Source organism: Sardina pilchardus, chromosome 1 (genome assembly GCF_963854185.1).
Source record: "Sardina pilchardus chromosome 1, fSarPil1.1, whole genome shotgun sequence".
NCBI lineage: Eukaryota > Metazoa > Chordata > Actinopteri > Clupeiformes > Clupeidae > Sardina > Sardina pilchardus.
Genome location: NC_084994.1, coordinates 27133130 through 27154807, shown reverse-complemented (window position 1 = coordinate 27154807; position 21678 = coordinate 27133130). Strand labels below are relative to the sequence as shown.

At 45.3% G+C, this 21678-nt stretch overlaps 1 protein-coding gene across 2 annotated transcripts in view; it reads left to right on the top strand.

Annotated features, from left to right (window-relative positions):
* Positions 1-20497, top strand: part of ppp3r1b (protein phosphatase 3 (formerly 2B), regulatory s1ubunit B, alpha isoform, b) — a 30862-nt gene extending 10365 nt beyond the window's left edge. For both annotated transcript variants that reach the window (XM_062540422.1, XM_062540412.1), the window contains exons 3-6: positions 13835-14011; positions 15473-15532; positions 15963-16147; positions 17468-20497. In XM_062540422.1, the coding sequence (XP_062396406.1) occupies positions 13835-14011; positions 15473-15532; positions 15963-16147; positions 17468-17515 (470 nt within the window). In that variant the 3' untranslated portion in view covers positions 17516-20497. The remainder of the gene's footprint in view (positions 1-13834; positions 14012-15472; positions 15533-15962; positions 16148-17467) is intronic.
* Positions 20498-21678: the final 1181 nt, after the last annotated feature.

Genomic DNA, 21678 nt, shown 5'->3' with positions numbered 1-21678 from the left:
TATCAACCCAGAAATGGTTTTTGACTGTTGAAAATGATTTGTGGGGAGAAAAATGGTATGACCATCGCTTTGTCTTTGTATGTAATGGAGTGAAACACATAAATGCACACACACAAACACACACACACACACACACACACACACACACACACACACACACACACCCATACGTTGTGTGTATTCCTTGCTCTTTGGCGCTCAGAGAGGTTGTAGAGTTATGCCTCTAGGGCAGTGTGTGTGTGTGTGTGTGTGTGTGTGTGTTATTGTGTGTGATGTGGGTAGGACCACACCTACGTGCAAAGGGACTGACTTCATTGCAGTCTGAATTATAGCATTCGGTCTTATCGTGTGTTATGTTTGAGTATTTGAGTGACATTTATTTGCATTCTTGGATGAACGTGTGTTCAGTGCATCCAACTGCATTCCTAATTCTTGACTTAGAAGGGAACTAGATGCTGATTTTAGCAAAAAAAAAACCTAAAAGTTGACTTAAGTCAAATAAAATGTTGTTAAAAACAAAAATGAAAGTTTTCATTGCTATCTCAAAATGACTTAGTTTTATTAACAGTCATTCTCACAAAAATGAGCAAGTCATGAAAAATGTCAGTCGTGTGTTTAATCCATTCACTGTATGGGCTTCTACCGTGATTGGTAAACAACACCACCAGAGCACATTTTAACCAATCAGTGATTGTCATCTCCCTAAAGGTCGTCTTGCTTTTATGCTATGATGTTTTATGTGGACGCTTTAATAGCTCGAATTGGCATGACAACTGTTCAGAGAATGGCTCAAATTGCAGTGGGGGGGGGGGGGGTTCTCCCACAAGACACCCTCGTGAACACGCCCCCTTCTTTAACTCTTGAGGGCCCTCAGCAATAGGACCTTGGATTCCTGGAAAGACCGGGCATAGTGACCGAGCTAGTGTCCAGATTTCAGGTTCTTAGATGACCACCGGCCTAAACATGGATGTTCAGCAGCTGTGTAGGTACAACAAGCTAATAAATGCCATGAATCATTCATCTTGGTGTAATGAGAGAATCTGGTTGTGACACTGTGTTGGGACCTCCAGCTCTGTTTCAATTACACACAAGTCTAATCTCTTCAGCCACGACGACGACGCACCCAATAGGTTGTCTGTGTCCAGTCCGCGCTTAAAAGACAAAAAAGACCCTCTGAAGCTTAATTAGACTTTGTTTTTCAGGTTTTGTGATTTCTTAATTCAACTTTGTTTTGTGGTTGTGATTTCATTTTGGGGCTGTGCTGCGTCTGTAGATCTAGTAAGATATGTTTCAGAAGTAACAGCCTCGATGGCATGAGTTCATGTCCCTGTAAGCGTATGGTTTAGTAGTCCAATGCATACGTCTAACAAAGCGTCTGGAGTCTTCAATGCTCAGTGTGTTCAGTCTCTCCACTCTCCATATACTGTTGATTGTGCTCTCGGTAGACTGTATATTCGAGGCCAGTGACTCATCCTCCTCCGATGAGGATTTACCTTTACGTTTATTAGTTCAGCAGATGCTTGTATTCAAAGCGACTTACAGGAAGTGCAGTAATATTGAAGCTACAGTGCGGAGGAAAATTACTACTGCATCAGTCGATACTATTACTAGAGGATGGGAGTGCAGACATTGGATATGGATGGAGGATATGTGCGCTGGCGTTGTTTTGATTGTTTGTTTGTTTGTTTGTTTGTTTGTTTTACCCATGAATAGTTAAAAAGGTGTTGTTGGAAGTTGATAGTCACCACCAAGCAGATGCCTTAAAGCAAACCTTGAGAGTGCCGTTCAAAGGTCAATAATAAGATCAGAAAGTTTGAGATCAGCACGAGCATGTATCCAGTCGTATCGACAACATCAGTTTACAGGTTTATGTGTGGCACTCTGACATTGCTCCGTTTGATACATCACTAACAGCAAAAGGGTTGTTTACCGTTGAAAGTGACCGTCGAAAAAGACACCTAAACAGCCAAGTGCGTATACAGTCATAAATGAGGATATGGTCATCATCAACTTTTGCCGTGAAAAGATGGCATTCAAATATACAGAGAAATGATTTTTGCTCCATATTGGCCAGTCCTATTGACAGCAGCGATTTAAAATGTGTCCGTAGTTATGGCCGCAAATTGATTACGGACGGGGTAGAAGTTAAAGTCGATATTTAGCAGACGCATTTATCCAAAGTAATTGTCGTAAAGACTCGTCGTAAACGACCCCACGCCACCACACGAGGAGAGATCGTTGAATAAAACCTAAACCTTAGACCCGGCTAAAGAACCCTTGCGGGGTCTGCCCCAAAGGTCCTCATAAGGATATGGTTCTAAGAAGGCACTTTAAGTATTCCCCAATGGGCAGGCCCAGGAACCCTGTGAAAGGTGTTGGATAGCACCTTCTGTATCCCGGGAATGTGGGCCACGCATCCCAGGAATGCAACTCTAATCCTTGTTTGGCACGTCAGGACCTGATGTGGCCGCATCCAAACACACACACACACACTCCAGCAGACAGACGTGTGTGTGTGTGTGTGTGTGTGTACAGATAGATGTGTGCGTGCGTGCGTGCGTACAGATAGATGTGTGCGTGCGTGCGTGCGTGCGTGCGTGCGTGCGTGCGTGCGTGCGTGCGTGCGTGCGTGCGTGCGTGCGTGTGTGTGTGTTGGTGGTGGGGGATGTCGAGGCAAGGCCACCAGGGCCCACGCCCCTGAAGCCGTAAACAAGTTGGCAGGATATCGACACCGCTGCTGGTGGGGGAACCGAGACGGAGACGCTTGTTCTGCCAACACACACACACACACGCACGCACACACACATGCGCACACACACACACACACACGCACGCGCGCGCACACACACACACACACACACACACACACACACACACACACACACACACACACACACACACACACACACGCACACACACACACAAACAGTTCCAATCTTAACCAGTCTTGCTCACTCATAGTCACTCAATCACATCCTCCAGACATGTGTATTCTATGCTATATGTATTCTATGCTATGTGTATTCTATGCCATATGTATTCTTATCACACATTCTGTGCGTACACCATACAAGTGCAATTATTTATATATGTCCAAGCACACACCCTCTCAGTCCATCACATAGGAGCATATGCATATACACACATACTCTCTCTCTCTCTCTCTTTCTCTCTCCCTCTCTCTGTCTCTCTCTCTCTCTCTCTCGCATATACTTATGGTGTCTTTGTTCTGTCACATTGTCCTAGTTGCACATAGTCACAAACACAGTCACATATGTTCATGTGCACACACTCACCCTCGCACACACACCCTCACCCATACTCACACCAGAGATGGGGGACTCGAGTCTAGTGACTTGACTCGAGTCAGACTTAAGTCGCCAGATTGAGGACTTGTGACTTGCTTGATCAACTGTGAGAAAAGACTTGACTTGACTTGGACTTGCTACTCATGACTTGAGACTTGACTTAGACTTGCATGCAATGACTCGACAAGTCATTGCTGTCTTGGTTAATTGGTGAATAATAATAATAAAAACTATTTTCGATTGGATATTTCCTGTTGCATGTGGGCGAACCTGGCAACCTCTCTAGGTGCTAGGTGACGCGCCCGCCATCTACAGTAGAGCGGTCGGGGTTAAGAAGATGGAAGCTGTTACCAGTTTCCAAAATCATAACATTTGGATTTAAAGACTATTCAACTCAACAAAAGAAAGGAAAAGAAACGCAAAGTGTGCAGCGCAAAAATATCCGACACATCCAGCACCACGTCAAATTGTATCCGCCATTTCCGACTACACAAAGAAAAGTAAGAAATGTCTCTAGCTAATTTCACATTATTTTTTTTATCTAACGTTAGCTAGCAGCTAACATCCCATCTCCATCAGTCAAACGTGACAAGAGCTTGCTGTTTGCATCACATTAAGTTTTATCATGTTGACTTAGTTTCACATTGATCCCGCCTATCAAATAACAGACAATTTGACTGAAATACGGTATCTGAAAATCACTGCGCAAACCTCCAAGCGAACAGATCACCTCCTCTTGCATCCATCCATAACTTTTTGAGTTATCTTGCGAACAGACAAACATATACAGACAACCCAACAAACCCCGATAAAAACATTGGTGGAGATAAAAACTTCGAAACGGTCTTTGTCCCGACGCACATAATTGTCGACATTCTCGATAATGTCGAGGGGAAGCTGAGACAAATCATGACTGCAAGTAGGCGACTTCTTTGCGTTTGGATGAGAGTAGGCTATGTGATGGATGTTACATCACATCTGTACTCTCACCATGGGCTTTAGAAAATGTCTACATTCTTAAAAATGGAGTGGGAGCATACAGTAAATGCATTGAATATGAGGCTATGTTGCACTAACTGGTTTTCAGTTAGCTATGTGAGCCCTTTGCACTGAAATTAATACTTTTCACTCATGTGGCTGTAAAATACTTGTATTTGTCGTTAGGGAATGTATAGGCCTATTAAAAATGCATTTGAGCATGAAATGTATATACTGTATGTTATAGGCTACATTTAATTCTTATTCAGAATTATTTTGTAGCTTCTCTCATGTCAGATGTGCAAAAGTGCGCAGCCACATTTGGCCCTCTGATGGTGATGAAAATTGTGGCTCTCTTAGTCATGAAAGTTGCCCATCCCTGGTCTACCACATCAATGTAGCTGTTAGTTTGTTAGCGCTAGCTGCTTTAATTTTTGTTAAATCATAAAGTATAACAGCCAAACAACATGCACAAACCCTATTACTGTAAATGTATGTATAAGTATATGAGAGATGTATGACATAAATGAGAAATGGGCCACTTTCAAGAGTAAATAGTAGCCTAACATAGAAGTGTCTCCATCTCATTTCCATATGGTATTTATTAATGGAATATTATGCAATGAAAACATGAGCTAAACACACATACACAGACTCTGTCTGGTAATTTGGTACACCAGGCCCTGTAGTCGTTCCTAGTAATTCTGATCCTGCTGGTCCTAGTGAGCATTTTAAATTATTCTTTAGCCTTATATCCCCTTCTTATGTGTTAGCCCTTTTGTGCAAAGGAGGGCTACATAAAACTGCCGTCTCTTCAAGTTTTAAGACGGTTGTCTTCCAGCTTATTATATGACTTGACTTGTGACTTGCTTGACCTAAGCTATGACTTGACTTGACTTGACTCGACCTAAGCTATGACTTGACTTGACTTGACTCGACCCTCACAAAAACGACTTGGGACTTGCTTGAGACTTGAAGTCTAAGACTTGAGACTTGCTTGAGACTTGCATATGTGTGACTTACTCCCATCTCTGACTCACACTCACACAAATAAATTACTCACATGGTCACACACACACACTCTCTCTCTCTCTCACACACATACACACACACACACAAACACACACACACACACACACACACACACACACACACACACACACACACACACACACACATACATACACACACACAGGCAGGCCTGTGACAGCAGACTGCAGGCTTGTCCTGCGTCTCCAGACAGGGGCGGTGTTAGGAGCAGCCTCGCACTCTCAGCCCCATAAAGGTCAGTTTCAGGGCCGTGATGAGAACCCGCTTTATTTTTAGGGGGGAACGCTACGCCACTTTTAATCAGTCCCCCTCCCATCTTACACACACACACACACACACAGAGAGACTCACCCTTTCACCCACTTGACATATATTCACACTCAAAGATCCAAAGTCTGAAGGTGATAAAAAGATTATTGGGTTAGGAAATAAAATGGGTTAGAATTGGCATGATTGGTTTTCATCATGTGTGTGTGTGTAGACCCATGTGTAAACTCCTCTAGCACAAAAGTGTGGCCATGAGTGTGTGTGTGTATGTCAGAGATGTGTGCATGCATCTGTGTGAATATGCATGAACCAAATGCGCTTGTGTGTGTGTGTGTGTGTGTGTGTGTGTGTGTGTGTGTGTGTGTGTGTGTGTGTGTGCAAGTGTGCGTTCAGGGGTGTGTTTGTGTGAGTCCCCCGCTCATTGTTCGTGGAGAGTTCCAGAGTTGGCAGTCAGTCACCTGCAGAGGAGGCAAGAGAAAGACTAGGTTAAGAGGTGGATGGATCTCACTCTCTCTCTCTTTCTATCTATCTCTCACTCTCTTTCTATCTCTCTCTCTCACTCCCTCTTTCTATCCATCTCACACTCCTTTTTATCTTTCTCTCTCTCCCTCTTTCTATGCATCTCACACTCCTTTTTATCTTTCTCTCTCTCCCTCTTTCTATCTATCTCTCTCTCTCTCCTTTCTCTCTCTCTATTTCTTCTCTCTCTCTCCCTCTCCCTCTCCCTCCCTCTCAATTTCAATTTTAAATTTCAAAGCCTTGCTCCCATGACAGAAGGTCTGGTCATTCATGTGTACATGTATGAATAGATCCCCCTCCATCGCTCTCGCTCTCCCTCTGATGTTGGATATTTTTGGGCCCTTTACCCTTTCGGTCATCCCTATGATGTTGATGGCAAGAAGGGTGGGGGGTGGGGGGTGGGGGGTGGGTGAGTGGGTATTGGGGTTTTGGAAGCAGCTGTCAAGCAAACAGATTCACCGCTGCCTTTAAATCACTGCCACCGCCACTGAGACTATTTCCCACAATCCCACCCCACCCCACCCCGTACCTCGTTTCCTGTTTCCCTCCGAACGTTGCCATGGAAACCCACGACTTCTCTCCTCCTAGCACAGAGAGGCGTCGTGTCGTGTCGCGGCGGGCGGGCACACACACACCACTGTGAGCCCAGGTCACCGAGTAGGTGGCCGACTCCTCCGTAAGGGAATACGTTGTCGTGACTGGAGGCGTGTTTACCGGTTGTGTGCGAGGCAGAAGTGTGGCTAACCTTTTAGCGTGCGTCGCTAACAGCGAGACACTTGGCCGGCACATGAATTTGCCACCCAACGGCAAAACTTTCTCCAAATGTCCAGCCACAGAGTCTGACTGTGTTTTGTTGGCAGTGCCGTAACAGTTTACGGGTTGTGGCATGGCTGCATGAGCATGAGGGTGCAGTTGGTCATTTCAAGCAGTTGCTGAGTTTGAGATTTGCACCCTCTGTTGGTGCTTTCTGTTGGTGCTGATGTAGCCTACCTGGCCCATAGCAGATGATGATGATGATGATGATGATGATTTCATGAGGTGTGTGTGTGTGTATGGCAGTGCTATGGTGTGGCAGTGCTCTACTAGCTGCATGTCTGAGACTGAGAGAGAGAGAGGGAGAGAGAGAGAGACACACACAGAGAGTGACAGAGAGAGAGAGAGACAGAGCGTTCTCTCTTGAGTGCAGTCAGCCCACAGCAGGGGGTGCATGGCTTGGCTGTGATAAAGATGATTCTCTGACTTTAGTAGGAAGATGTTTCTGTGAGCAAGGAGAAAAGTGTGTGTGTGTGTGTGTGTGTGTGAGAGAGTCAGGAAGTTGTACTGATGTGGGCTGATGGAACACCAGTGCTGCTGCACTCAAATTGTCAGGCACCTCTCACATCATATCAGCATGTATACGCCCACCACCCCAACCCCATCACACACACACACACACACACACACCATCTCACTCCCTCTTCAGGCAATGCTCAACGAGCGCAGCTCTAGAATCTTTGCTCTAGGGTAGACAGAGAGAGTAGGTAACATTCTGGAAGCAAGAGTACTGGAACATTCTGGAAGCAAGAGTTCTGGAACGTTCCGGAACTCCTCCACAGTGGTGTGTGGTTGAGGTTGCAGAGCGGCGATGGGGACCTTCAGCTCTCCATGTGGGAGGAGGCTGTGAGTGTGTGTCTGTAGCAGAGAATAATGGAGAGAGGGAGGGAGAGGGAGATGGAGGGAGAGCGAGAAAGAAAGATAGAGAAGGAGAGAGAGGGCGAGAAAGGTGGTTGAGAGGGAGAGGGGAGTGATTGAGTACTGTGACTGCATGGAGGTTATGGCTGTAGATAATATGATGGCTGGCTGCACATTACATGGACTGGACACACACACACACACACACACTCACACGCAACTTACAGCAGCTTTCCAGCCTCAGCCCTTGGCTGAGTCATCCATACAATAATGTCTATATGAAGAGCGAGGGACACACACACCACTGTTTTAATATTGATGAATCTATCGACTAACTTGTTGATTAATCGATTCATCTAGATTCACCCCCCCCCCCCCCAGACTCTAGAATCGAATTAATTTTTTTAATTTGAATGTTTATTAAAAATATTGAAGTTGATGTATTATCAGCGTCAGCCTCGTCAATTGTGTCGATGTCACCTGCGTTGTTGTTGTGTTGAACCTGTGTGGTACCTGTGTGGTTCAGCCCTGCACACGCCTGGTCTTGAACCCGCAAAAACAGCAGCACCTTGGATCGGGAGTCAGACATGGTATAGAAACCATATAGCCTCGGGTGCTGTGTTGAGGCAATGCGCGCGTGTATGCTCACACACGCGCACACGTGCACAGAGCCTCCAAGGCAGTAAGAGGCACTCTCCAGAGGGAACCGCTCTATTAAGTCCATTTGTCCTATAGCTGTCTTGCAGGGCTTCAGATTTCTTGGCATGACTCATCCGTCATGAATCTGCTATACTGTGGAACCAGACAGCGGAGGTCTGGGAGAAACCAGCTAGCCTGAGCGTCCAAAAGTCTACCTCTATTGTTACTCCACGATGATCAACAAATGTCTTCGAGCTTTAAGGGGGGGATCAAACCAAAGTTTCACGACCTTGCAACTGCGACTTAACATGTTGAATACTTGCAATGAAATGAATGCAATGAATTCACACCACTGCAACTCCTTATGCGGTTTTGTCTCATCATTGCGGATCTTTTGTATGAATCGGGCCTTAGATGCATATGGTGGGTGGAGAGAAATGGGAACGATGGTTAGGCCGCACTGGTGTCGTCACCTCTAATAAACACCGAATGGGTGTGGAATGGATCATTTATTTTTTACTTTCTTGGATACCGGTTTGCTAGATCCTGAACCCATCCAGAATTGGTCTTCTTGGGATGTGCGTGGCTTGGACTGTTGTAGTGACCCGGATTTGGGCTGGGCTGGGCTGGGCTGGGTGGGGGTGTGATGAGTCACTGGTCGCTGTAGCTGAGTAAACCTCCCTCCCAACACCACAAAGGGACACGCCAACTTCTGAGAAATCAGACAAATTTGGGAGTTAGATAGATAAGAGGGTGCATACCCTTCCCTTCTCTGTGCGCCCAATAATCCAGTCTGACACCGTTAGCCTAGCTTAGCATAGTTCACTGGGAGTGGGTTGGACCAGTTAGCCTGTAGCTCCCTTTTAGCTGAAGACTGGAGGAGCCTGAGAGATGTAAAGTAGAGAGGAGCAGAGAGAATAAAAGCGTTCAATATCACACACACACACATACAAATACCCCTCCCCCACACGCGCACACACACACATACCAAACACACACACATACGCACATTTACACTCTCGCTTGCAATAAGAGCACACACACACACACACACACACACACACACACACACTCCTGGCCTGCTATTAAACTGGGTTTCCTTGTTTTTTGTGGGGTTTCCCCTGGGGACTAGTACTAGATTGCAAACTCACTGTTGGAGAGAGAGAATGAACCAGAGAGAGAGAGCGAGGGAGGGGGAGACATGTTTTCTTAATTGATGTTATTTCAGTACAATGTAGTTTGTTTGCGAAACACTATTACCAGACCGTCTAAGAACTTTTAGATTCATCCTGTGCCCAAAGGCATGATGGTCAGAAAACATGTTTTCCCATCTGTTCAGCATACTTAATTATGAACTCTCTGGGCTTCCTTACATATCCCCCCCCCCCCCCCCCCCCCCCCCCCGTGGGTCCCAAGAAGTAAGTATCAGGATTACTCCCCTCATTACTCCCCACCCCCCCACCCCAGGCTGTCACTACCCCCCAGAGCCAAGATGGCGTCCTGTGGGTGTCAGTTTCCTGTTTTTGCTTCAGTGAGCTGCATTAGCGCCCATCAAGCGCCTGTTGGAGGATGTTGGATATGTAACAAGCTATAGCGTCCAACGTGTCTGGGAGTGTTTTGACCAATGAAGGAGTTAATGGGTTGTTGTGATAGAGGAGGAGTTGGAAGGCCTAGAATGCCTGAAAATGCTAACGGGCTGAATATGGACCTTGGATTTTATTTTTTACTAGTAACTAACATGGTTAGTACCATAAATTTCCTGATTATTAGCCACGGCTTATACATTGATTTTGCAAAATTTCTAAAGCTATGAGGTTAATACAGTAGGGCAGTGAATATGGTGTTGATATGTTTTGTTTGTTTTTTTTAACTTTCATATAGCACTGTCCTGTGGCTTATGCACAATGCGGCTTATATGCGGGAAATTACTGTAGTACTATACTTATCTTACCTTTAAACAGTAAGATGAGAGCTCTGGAAGTCTTTCTGTGTGGTTAACAGTGGCTGAGTTGATTGCTTGGTTCTGTAGTAGACATTGTTAAGTTCTGTAAGAGCTTAGTGTGCGGGTTTGATTAGGCCATTTCTGGTAATTGTGCTTTTTGTGACCGCATTTGGTCTCGTTTCGGTCAGTGATATTTTTGTCTAGCTATTCTTTGATAGTTTATAAGACGGCTGAGGAGGACCATTAAGGCGGGGATCACACTAGCCAGCGGCAAGCGCCAAGCGGCAGCTTTCCTATTGTTCTCTATGGTTCGGCAGCAGAACAGTGACAACGTTTGCGTAACGCTAGCGTTGAGCAAACTGAGAGTTGAACTTGGTTCAACTTTGAAGTGCAACCCTCACCTCGTCAATGTCAGTTTTAGAATGTTCAGGTATGTTGACCAGTCGGATTCTTCTAAGAACGTGACAACAAAGATAACCGTCTCTAGTAACCTAACAAAGTTGACAGCAGCTTAAAAACGAGAATATTTTGGATTATTATTATGGTCTGAGCGTTGCGTGTGATCCCCGCCTAACAGTGCTGTCCAACACTACCAATGACCGCGCTGATGGCTTTACTGTTAAACGACGCAGAAGATGTCGTAGAAGACGTATTTTCATTGGAATTGAGTCAACAACTGCATTCAAAACTTTTGTTTACTAAGAAAGATGTGTCTGTTGTACTGATCAAAGAGGTGAAGAGGTTAATGAACCACTTTAAGTTTAATTCCACTGCTGGTTACACCACTCAGAAATCAGAAGTGAACGAAGCGTCCTCAATTCTCCATCTCCGTTAAGAGTCTGTTCGGTGCCTGTCGGGGCTAGACGGCTATAGCACCACGAGGAGAAATGAACTGAATTTCTCATTTTGATTACTGAACGGCTACTGTTTGTCTTCAAGTAGAATCGCGGACTGAGCCTTTAAGTGTTTTATGAAACCCCAAGCCACTTCAAGTCTGCAAAGGGCTTATATACAGTACACCGCTGCTCAACGTCACTCAAGTCTGCGGAGGGCAGTGTTGCCAAGTCTCGAGAGAAAAATAAGCATCTGTGTCTCTAAAAACAAGCCCAAAACAAACGACCCAGTAACCGACACCCCCCTGCAAAAAAAACAACTGGCCGACTGGCCTACCGCACAAAAAAACAAGCCCAAAAAACCGCAACTACTAATATTTTCAAGCGACATTGCAAATGAACAAACCCAAAGTCGCTTATGACAAGCGGACTTGGCAACACTGGCGGAGGGCTCATATACACCGCTCCTCAAGGTCACTCCGGACCGCTCCTATGATTACCCATCAGCCCCACTCAAGAGAGGGAGAGCGTTTACATATGGACAGGCGGGCGGGCGCGCGGTGCAGAATAGCGGAGTTATGTAACGGCTGGTCGCTGTACAGAGATGCGTCTCCTAGCGAGGTGGCTGCCGCCGCTGCTGCTGCTGCTTCTGCCTCTGTGTGTGTGTGTGTGTGTGTGTGTGTGTGTGTGTGTGTGTGTGTGTGTGTGGTGTTTTCAGGGTCCGGAGGGCAGCAGCAGCATCAGCAGCAGTTCATTGGAGACGGTGGATTTAAATAGCTAGATTACACTTGCTTGGAGAAATGCAAAAGAACACACACACACACACACACACACACACACACACACACACACACACACACACACACACACACACACACACACACACACACACACACACACATACACACAGACAGAGAGTAGGATGAAACTGCTTTTAGATGGTCACCAAAAGAAGCAGGCCTTGTCACACATGCACCCCCCTCACCCCCCCCCCCCCCCTCCCCACTCACACACACACACACACCATTACTCCCGCTGCACATAGTGGCAACACACCCAATATACTGTACACTGGCAGGACACACAGAGCTTGTTAGGGTGGGAGTTGCGAGGCAGCACAAGTTATACATTTCCAAAAAAAAGGCTGCATGCTCACTGGCCACCATGCCACTAAGTCCAAACGCTACAGTAAGTCTGCGCATGCAAGATTATCAGAGAACTCTTAGAGGAAGCCCATGTAAGCCTACCATACACCGACCGTAAGCAGTTCTTCAGTGCACAGAGAAGAGAACAGAGAATAGAGACGGACTTGAAACTGTGCACGGCAAGAGAGAGCGGTTCTCCTATTATTTAGGCAAATTTCCTCCAGTGCGGGAATGCGAAGCCTGCTTCCTAGTTCAACCGTCGCCTACTACGCTTGTTGTGGTTACCATTCAAATATGATATGAAATTTGATATGAAACAGCGATTACACTCTTTTTTTTTTACCGGATCTACTTCATAGATGTCCTGATAAACTGAATTAATAGCCACCCCACCAGCCAATCAAAAAACAGTATTTCATGTTTCCGGGGGATAACCAATGGTAGTGGGCTATGGCCCAAACCCGTTGTTTTTTTCTGCTAAAGGTGTGAAGTGACTCTTATATTTACTGATGGGGGGGGGATGTGTGGATGCAGGATCTATTTTATTTAAGGGAGGTGAATACTCTTCCACAGCACTGTGAATGCACACGCTGTAGACGCACAATAAACCCATTCAAGATCCCTCATCCATAGAGTGGCCAACAAGTGTGCGCTGTCTGTCTGTGTGTGTGTGTGTTTGTGTGAAGGGGGGGTGACGTGTGCTTGTGTATGAGCTTAGTCTCGTCACCCCACACACACACACACACACACACACACACACACACACACACACACACACACACACAGACACACACACACGCACACACACGGCATCCCCACCCCACCCCCGCCTTTTAGCCCTCTGCCTGCCGCCGCGCTGGTCCTCCTTGGCTAGCTAGCGCCGCTCCCTCCCTCTGTCTCGGCCACTCGCGTGTAAGTCCAGTGCCTGGAAGGGAGGACAGCCATGGCCACCCAGCGCAAGAAACAGGGTAAGGCTCTGTCCAAGAAGGGCCAGAGTGCCTTTCTGGGGTCGGCGTGTGGGCACGGCAGCATACGTAAGTGGTCGATGTGGACACCGCACCGTGTGTGTGTGTGTTTTGTGTTTTGTTAGCGGAGTTTTTGTAGTGTTGTAGTGTCGTGGCGGTTGGAGAAGAGTTGGTGTGTGTGTGTGTGTGTGTGTGTGTGTCGGTTTTGGGCGTGGAGGAGATGTCCGGCGTGCACTTTTTTTTTTTTTAAGCGACGTGGTTGGACGTGTGGGAGCTACTATCCCTCAGCGACACTTTGTCGACGGTCACTTGTGGAGGACGTTGGTTCCCCGTTCTGGCCATTTTGTTTCGGAGAAGTTCACCCTCGGATCTCCAAAAATGTCTGTTAAGCATTACTCGTATTGTCAGACACTTGTTCTAATCTCTCTCTCCCCCTGTCTCTGTCTATGTCTCTCTCTCTCTCTCTCTCTCTCTCTCTCTGTCTGTCTGTTTGTGTGTGTTTGTCTTTTATCCCCAGTTGATGCTGATGAGATTAAGAGACTAGGGAAGAGGTTTAAGAAACTCGACCTGGATAACTCGGGCTCGCTGAGCGTGGAGGAGTTCATGTCCCTGCCCGAGCTGCAGCAGAACCCCCTGGTCCAGCGAGTCATAGACATATTCGACACCGACGGCAACGGAGAAGTAGACTTTAAAGGTAAGGGAGGGCTACTGGACCGTCTCTCCTGCAACTACTACTACTGGGACTGATGTCTCGAGACAATGCCTATGAGGCTTATCTGATCACTGTAGATTAGTGATGTGGGGGGGGGGGGGGGGGGGCGGGAGGGGTGGGGTGGGGTGTTATCCACCTTGGGGCCCATGTGGTTCTAGGTTGCCATACCGACCAAACAGATTGTTGTAAGTTGTTGCACCAACCAACAGGTTGTTTTTGTTGTTGTTGTCAAATTAGTTGTGCACTGCATCCAGGATCTCTCAGTTGACATTATTCATGACATTAGGCCTTAATTAACGTCAAGTTAGTTAACGTTGAGTTAACGTCATTCGTGAAACGTTTATAAACCATCTTACCTCAGTATGATATTGCGTGATGTAGTTCATGAGGATTATTAGCCTACTGCATTTATTTGTGTGTGTGGGCTCGGGTTCACGACACGTACATCTTCTTGGCTGTGGCCATGTCCTTTCTGCCTATCGAATGTGGTCTTCAGGGATATTTTTTAAGAAGACAAAATGTGTTAAGGCTAAATCTATTTGGGAAGTTCAGGCCATGTCCAAGATTCACTTTGCTCATTGACCGACTATTGTGAGATGTATGCCAAGAAGGCACCGACAGTCCATGAGGCACTGATAATAGCTTGCTAACATGCTAAGTTGTATTTATTGTACTGATAATAGCTTGCTAACATGCTAAGTTGTATTTATTGTACTGATAAAGGACTATAGAACTCTGCTTGGCCCCCTGGACAGCTGGTGGGACTGTGTGTGTGCGTTTATCCGTCCCAGCCATGACCATATGGCACCAACATGAATTTGAAAAAGAGAAGATGCCAAAAGTGTTAACGTTATTCATGAAACGTTTACAGACGTTTTACAAGTGTATCATTAGACCCATGTGCCATTGTTTGAAACCCATTGTTACCTCCGCCAAGGAGGTTATGTTTTCGTCGGGGTTTGTTTGTTTGTCTGTTTGTTAGCAAGATAACTCAAGCTAAGTTACGGATTGGATGACATTTTCAGGAAAGGTCTGAAATGACCCAAGGAAGAAACGATTACATTTTGGGGAGTGATCTGTATCACCGTCTTGATCCAGGAGGCGGTTATGTTTTCCCTTGGCGGAGGTCTGCGCTCTCAGAGTGCTTCTCTAGTTTTACATTGTTATCTTTGGTGCCGTAACTGGGCACATACAGCGTTTTACAGCTAATTTCTTGAGAGTTTGTCTTTTCCCCGCTGTCAGCTAGTCTGTTGGCTGTTGTTGTTGTTGTTGTTGTTCCTGGGCACTGCTTGCGTATCAGGAAGCCTCTGACCATGTTTTTGACATGTGTTTAATGTGCTGACTAAGGGGGTCCTACTGTCCTTGTCATTTTCTTTTCTTGTTTGCTTGTTTCTTTCTCTCTGTATCACACTTTCCTCTGACCTCTCTTCTCCTCTTCTCCAGAATTCATCGAGGGAGTCTCCCAGTTTAGCGTGAAAGGAGACAAGGAACAGAAACTACGCTGTAAGTGGAACAAGTAGCACCTTTTTTATACGCCTGTATACACTTATACACTGCACACAGTCACTCTTATACACTACACACAGTCCCTCTTATACACTACACACAGTCCCAACGTGCAACTTCTAATTCACACCGCTGCAACTCAGTCTCGTCGCGTCGGGAATCTTTGGTGTGAATTGGGCTTTAAACACTACACACAGTCACTCTTTTCTGTCTTGTGGTATTGTTATTTTTTTAATTGTGGTACTGTACTCCTTTTTTCTGCCCCACCACCCCCCACCTATACTTCTGTGTCCTCCTTACACTCTCTGGCTCTCTGTCTTTTTTCTCTCTCTCTCTCTCTCTCGCTCTCTCTCTCTCTTTCTGTCTTTCTTTCTTTCTTTCTTTCTTTCTTTCTCTCTGTCTCTCTCGCTTTCCCCCGTGGTACCAGTCGCTTTCCGGATCTACGACATGGACAAGGACGGCTACATCTCCAACGGCGAGCTCTTCCAGGTGCTGAAGATGATGGTGGGCAACAACCTGAAGGACACGCAGCTGCAGCAGATCGTCGACAAGACCATCATCAACGCCGACAAGGACGGGGACGGCAGGATATCCTTCGAGGAGTTCTGTGCGGTGAGTACAGGCCAGGTAGAGGTGGTGTGGGGGGGGGGGAGGGGGTGTCGGGCCAGGTAGAGGGGGAGGTGGGGAGGGCGGCGGCGTCAGAGAGGGTTAAAGCGGAGCGAGAGGCGCAAACGTTCGATCATTTCCGCGTTCTGTCTTTGCAAAGGGGAGGGGGGCTAAATCCCCCTTTAAGCAGACCTGTTAACATTCGAACTGAACTGCTTGCCAATCTGACAGAGATCGATATCCTTCGAGGAGTTCTGTGCGGTGAGTACGGGCCAGTTAGAGGAGGTGTGTGGGGGGGGGGGTCGGACCAGGTAGAGGGGGAGGTGGGGAGGGCGGCGGTGTTGGGCTTGGGGGTCAGGAGGTGGGGGGGGGGGGGTGGAGAACAGGTTGACTATTACAGATTAGAGACACCTTTGGTGATGACGATGAGGCGGCCTCATTGATTGGCTAGTGGAAGTATGAGACTCTCTATTTATTTGAGATATTATTTGAGAGGTGTGCGGACTTTTTAAGCATTTAGTGACCGCTTTTGTCCTGCGACTGGGAGGTGCACAATGACCTTCCTACACTGAGGAAGCAATCAGGCATGCTAATATCATATATATGGTGGTGTTGATTTTTTTGTTTGTTTTTACCAAAGCAATTGGTCGTTTACAAGCTTATTTCATCGTAGTGTTGATTTATTGGCGTTACTAATTTCATGGCAGTGTTGATATGTTGATGGAAGTGATTGGTGTTAATATCGTCGTAGTGTTCACGGCAGGCTGTTGAAACTCCCTCTTTTTGTGCGTGGGTGGGTGGGTGAGTAATTTCGTAAATGGCATTTTCACTGCAGAATGAGAGACTTCCATTAAATGATCTAATTTCATCAGTGTCAGTGATGTGCGTTCAGATTTGGCAAACGGTGACCCTTCGTGGTGAACGTGGGTTTTTTTTTTGGACAGTTACATTTGTACAATTCCATGTTCACGGAAAACTTAAAGCTAATGGAAAAGCTGTTTGCAAGCTTTCGCCCATGTTTGCGGATTTGAATGCACCTTGGGTCCAAGGAAGGATAGATGGTTTGTTCAAAGGAACGTGTTTAGAGCCAGAATTATGAACTGTACCTTTAATTGTTGCTGTTGTTTTTCCTCTTCTTCATGTTGTTGTTGCTGTTGTTATTGTTGCTATTGCTGTTGGTGTTTGTTTACTGTACCCATTGCCAGAATTATGAACTGTACCTTTAGTTGTTGTTGTTGTTTTTGTTGTTGTTGTTGGTGGTGTTTGTTTACTGTACCCATTGTGGGGACTTCAGTCTGATGTATGTTTTGTTTCTCCCCATGACAGGTGGTGGGCGGACTAGACATTCACAAAAAGATGGTGGTTGACGTGTGATCTTCACTCCTCTGCCTCTGCCGCTCTCTTTCTCTCGCTCTAGCTCTCTTTCTCTCTCTCTCTCCCTCTCTCTCTCTATCTCTCTCTCTCTCCATGGACAAGGCCCCCCCTGGTCCTCCCCACCTCCATGCCTCGTCTTCTGCTTGTCTTCTCCATTGTCAAGGAAAAATCTGCTAAAGGTGTCCGGCAAGACAACAAAAAATTCAAGGATTGTTTTTTCTTTTTTTTTTTGTCTTTGAACCCCCCCCCCCCCCCCCCCCAAAAAAATCCTTTCCTTCCCCTCTAGTGGAAAGTAATTCTGTGATAAGTTTTTTGTTTGTTTGTTGTTTTATCCCCCCCCCCCCCCCCCTTGCTATCTCCGCTATTATCCTTTCGACTTCTCTGATTGGCTCCCGTTGGCTTGTGTGGGTTAGGCCGGCTAGTCGGCGGTGAGCGCACCCCTGGTGGTAGCACTTTACAGAGGACACGCAAACGCAGAGCACAGGAGGAGGAGCGCTTTCTATTGTCCAGCGAGCATTTCACTTTGAGGCAAAAGGAAAGGGACGTTTAGTGTGTGTTTGTGTGCATGCACCTGCATGTGTGTGTGTGTGTGTGTATGTATGTGTATGCGTGTGTGTGTGTGTGTCTGTGTGTGTGTGTGTTTGATTGATTGTGTGTATGTATGTATGTATGTATGTATGTATGTGTGTGGTTTTCTTTTTGTTTCCTTGTTTTTGAAGGGGTGGGGGATTTATCTAAAATATTTATTTTGGTCTGTTTTTTTTATGCGAGGAAGATCTATCTATCTACAGGGAATATATGAATATATATATATAGTAGTTAGGTGGGACGAGATCTATCGATGTACTTGATTTCAACACGACACAAACACAAAAGACAGCGCATGAAGTGCCAATCAGATTACACAAACTAGTTTAAGCGTGATCTTTTTTAACCTGCTGTTTTATCTCATATTTAAATTATGCATATTATGCTATTATGTATGAGAAGTGCTTCATCTGGATGTCGATACAGCAGCAGGGGTTTTAAACGGCACTGCTTCAGAGAGATTTGTTTTTCTTTCTTGGGTCTCTAGATTGCTTCTCATGCTTCCTTCACTGAAGGTCAACAGACAAGTTTCAATTTTGAATATTAAGCTTTAGATAACACACACATACACTCTCTCTCTCTTGCTCACTCACTCACTCACACACTCACTCACATATATATACACACACACACACACACACACACACACATGCAAACACAGACACAAGGGAAAAAAAAGAAATATCTTTTTTTGTAATATGGGGATTGTATGCTATATTTATATTGTCAGGGAGTTCCATCAACCCTCTTGCTTTCTGATGTTCTAGAGTAGAGAGAAAAGATTTAACTATTTAAATTTGTGCACATACAAACGTCTATGGTTTACCTTCTTGGAGACAGGTCTTTCTCTGTGTAATTGGTGATTTTTTCTTTTCTTTCTTTCTTCTTTTCGTGAATGGTTTCAACTGATTTAAAAATACAGGAAGGAATAGTGCCATCCGTTTCTGTTTGAACATCTTGGCGTATATATTTACTTTCATTAGCTTTTTTGACACAATGTGATGTTGATTTTGTTCCACTCCTATTTGAAAACATTTGCCTAGCTACTTATTGTCACAAGGAACCTTCACTGACATAACTTAATATTTCGTGAATCAAACCAAAAAATGGGCATCGATAAAAAATCTGTTTTCCGACTGGACTGCAGGACAGCTTTGTACAGGGCGACGTGGTGATTATGTAGGCTACAGGCAAATATGTCAGGCAACTATGGATTAGTAGACCAGGAAGTTCTGATGTAACTGCGTGAGTTCTGTTTAACAGGACGTCATATGAACAGTGCAGGTCCAAAAGCCTTCCTTCACTCCTCTCAGTATACACCAAGTTAAAAAAAAGAAGAGCAAACTTTTATGACTGCGACTTTCTGCTTTGACTGTTTTGAGAGAAACTGTAGAAAGAGGCGCGACTAAAACTTAATGGTCACACGTTGAATTTTTTTTTTTTTCCCAAGTCGCTTTGTGAACTACTTTCTGGTTGTGTGTTGTTAATCGCTTGCCTGTACCCTCTGACGGACCGCGTGGGCACACGTGATGGTGCAGGCCCAGGTGTCACCCGGAGGCTCGCGCGCACTAAAAGCGCCCGCTCGTGCCAGTCGTCTCCGGTTTTTTTTTTCTGCTCTCCTTCCGAGTTGCTGCACGACGATGGCTCTTCTGTCTTTCCCTTGAGATCCGACGAGGTCTCATCCTGTGATTGCATGACATGGAGGGTGTCTCTTTTTTCTATTCTGTTCCTTTTCTGTATGCATGTAGATCCGATTTTTTGAAGAGCGCCTCTTGTTTACATATGAATCGTAATGTTAATATAATATGAATGACAATGACATATTGGTATGTGGATGTTGCCAAACCTCTTTGGTTAATGTTTTAAGTATGGAAACGATAAAAGCGTAACTCCACTACGTATATTCACCATTCTTATAGTGATAACAATTATTATAACCTTTTTGGATCAGCGTCACATGACAATAGTTTAAACCAATCAGCAAAGCTTCTCTCCCTGTCAACTGCCAGATGCCGTTTAGAGGGGAAAACATACGTTTTCTTTGTTATTTTTTTTTGTACAGAATATTTGTTACAAACACGTAGCCTATGAGTGCTCTCCCTATCTATTTCTTTTTTTTCTTCTCCTTTTAAAGGGTCCGTCCTCCTGAGATATGTCCTCTGCTTTAGAGAGGGGAAATTTGATTGCTGTAATTGAATGGCGTGTGTGTCGTTGGAGTTGGAGATGGTGACGGGATAAGGGCTTTAAAAAAAAAAGATGAAAATGGTTTCAGTCCTGGGTTATACCTTTTTTTTTCGTTTTTCCTCTCATACGTGTTTGCATGCTGCGTCATATGCCGTGGGAACCACTGAAACTTCATACATGAAATTGAGAAATAAAATATTTGAAACTTGTCATCAGTCTCGTTCGTTTTATTTTCGAAGTCGAAGTTCAGATCTACAAAAAGTCTTCATACACGATGACAAAAACACCTAGACACCCACCTTCATACACCTACAGACAGAAAAACACACTGGGCGCTTCTAATTCGTCTTTGTATCTATCCTCCCTTCCTTCCTCGGTCCTCGTTCCCACTGATCTAGATAAAGAATGATAGGGCGGCAACAATGGAATAGTCTATCCAGTGTTCTTTATAGATCAGTGGGAACGAGCCTGGAGGATTGAGTAGAAACGTTGAGAAGGGGCCTCTGTGGGTGCCTCTCATTTGGTATTTTACACATCCTCCCTTCCTTCCATCCTCGATCCTCGTCCTCACTGATGTACATAAAGAATGATGGGGCAGCAACAATGGGATAGTCTATCCAGTGTTAGTTATAGATTAGTGGGAACGCCCCTCGAGGAGAGTGTTTGAGAGCCACCCTACTGTATGTTTGAAGACTTTATGTCCCACAGTACTTTGTGATGGTTTCATAACTACCTAAAAGTGACCAGTAGGTGGCAATGCAACACAACGTAAACGTTATTTCTGTGGCCTCTCTGGTGCAAAGAAGATGTTTCTCCAATACGCACCAAAGTGAAATTTTTTTCAGATGGGCTTGTATATACGGTCACCTTGTACTTGTCATGAAAATATGATGGGCAGCCAATGTCAGGAAACTCCCATTAGTGGAGAATAATATGGGGTTTCTTAGGGAAATAAACGTAGACAGTCTGAAGTTGAAAACTGGGCAGGAGTTCATTCAGTCACTTTGGATAAATATAACAGCAGTGTGTCGTTATACTCAAAATTAATGGACAATGTACACTACTAACAAAACTAATGTTGGTGCCACTATACACCAATATACACATGAGATGGGTTACTTGAAGGAGCCTTTGCACAAGTTGAACTTATGGCAACTTTTATGCCGATCTTGAACAACAGTTTGGAATTTGGAATGGAATGGAGTGGAATTTGGAACCAAGCCCTGTTTTGTATATCCTCACATGCTTAACCATCCGAATCTGTAGGCCCACATGGACAGGTGCAGGTTACTGTTACCCAGACAAGGAAGTTGTCTGCAGGATTGAATTGGTTCATGTTTCAGTAGGCGTCTGTGGTGCTTGGATTTAAGCTCCCATTTTCCACATTAAAA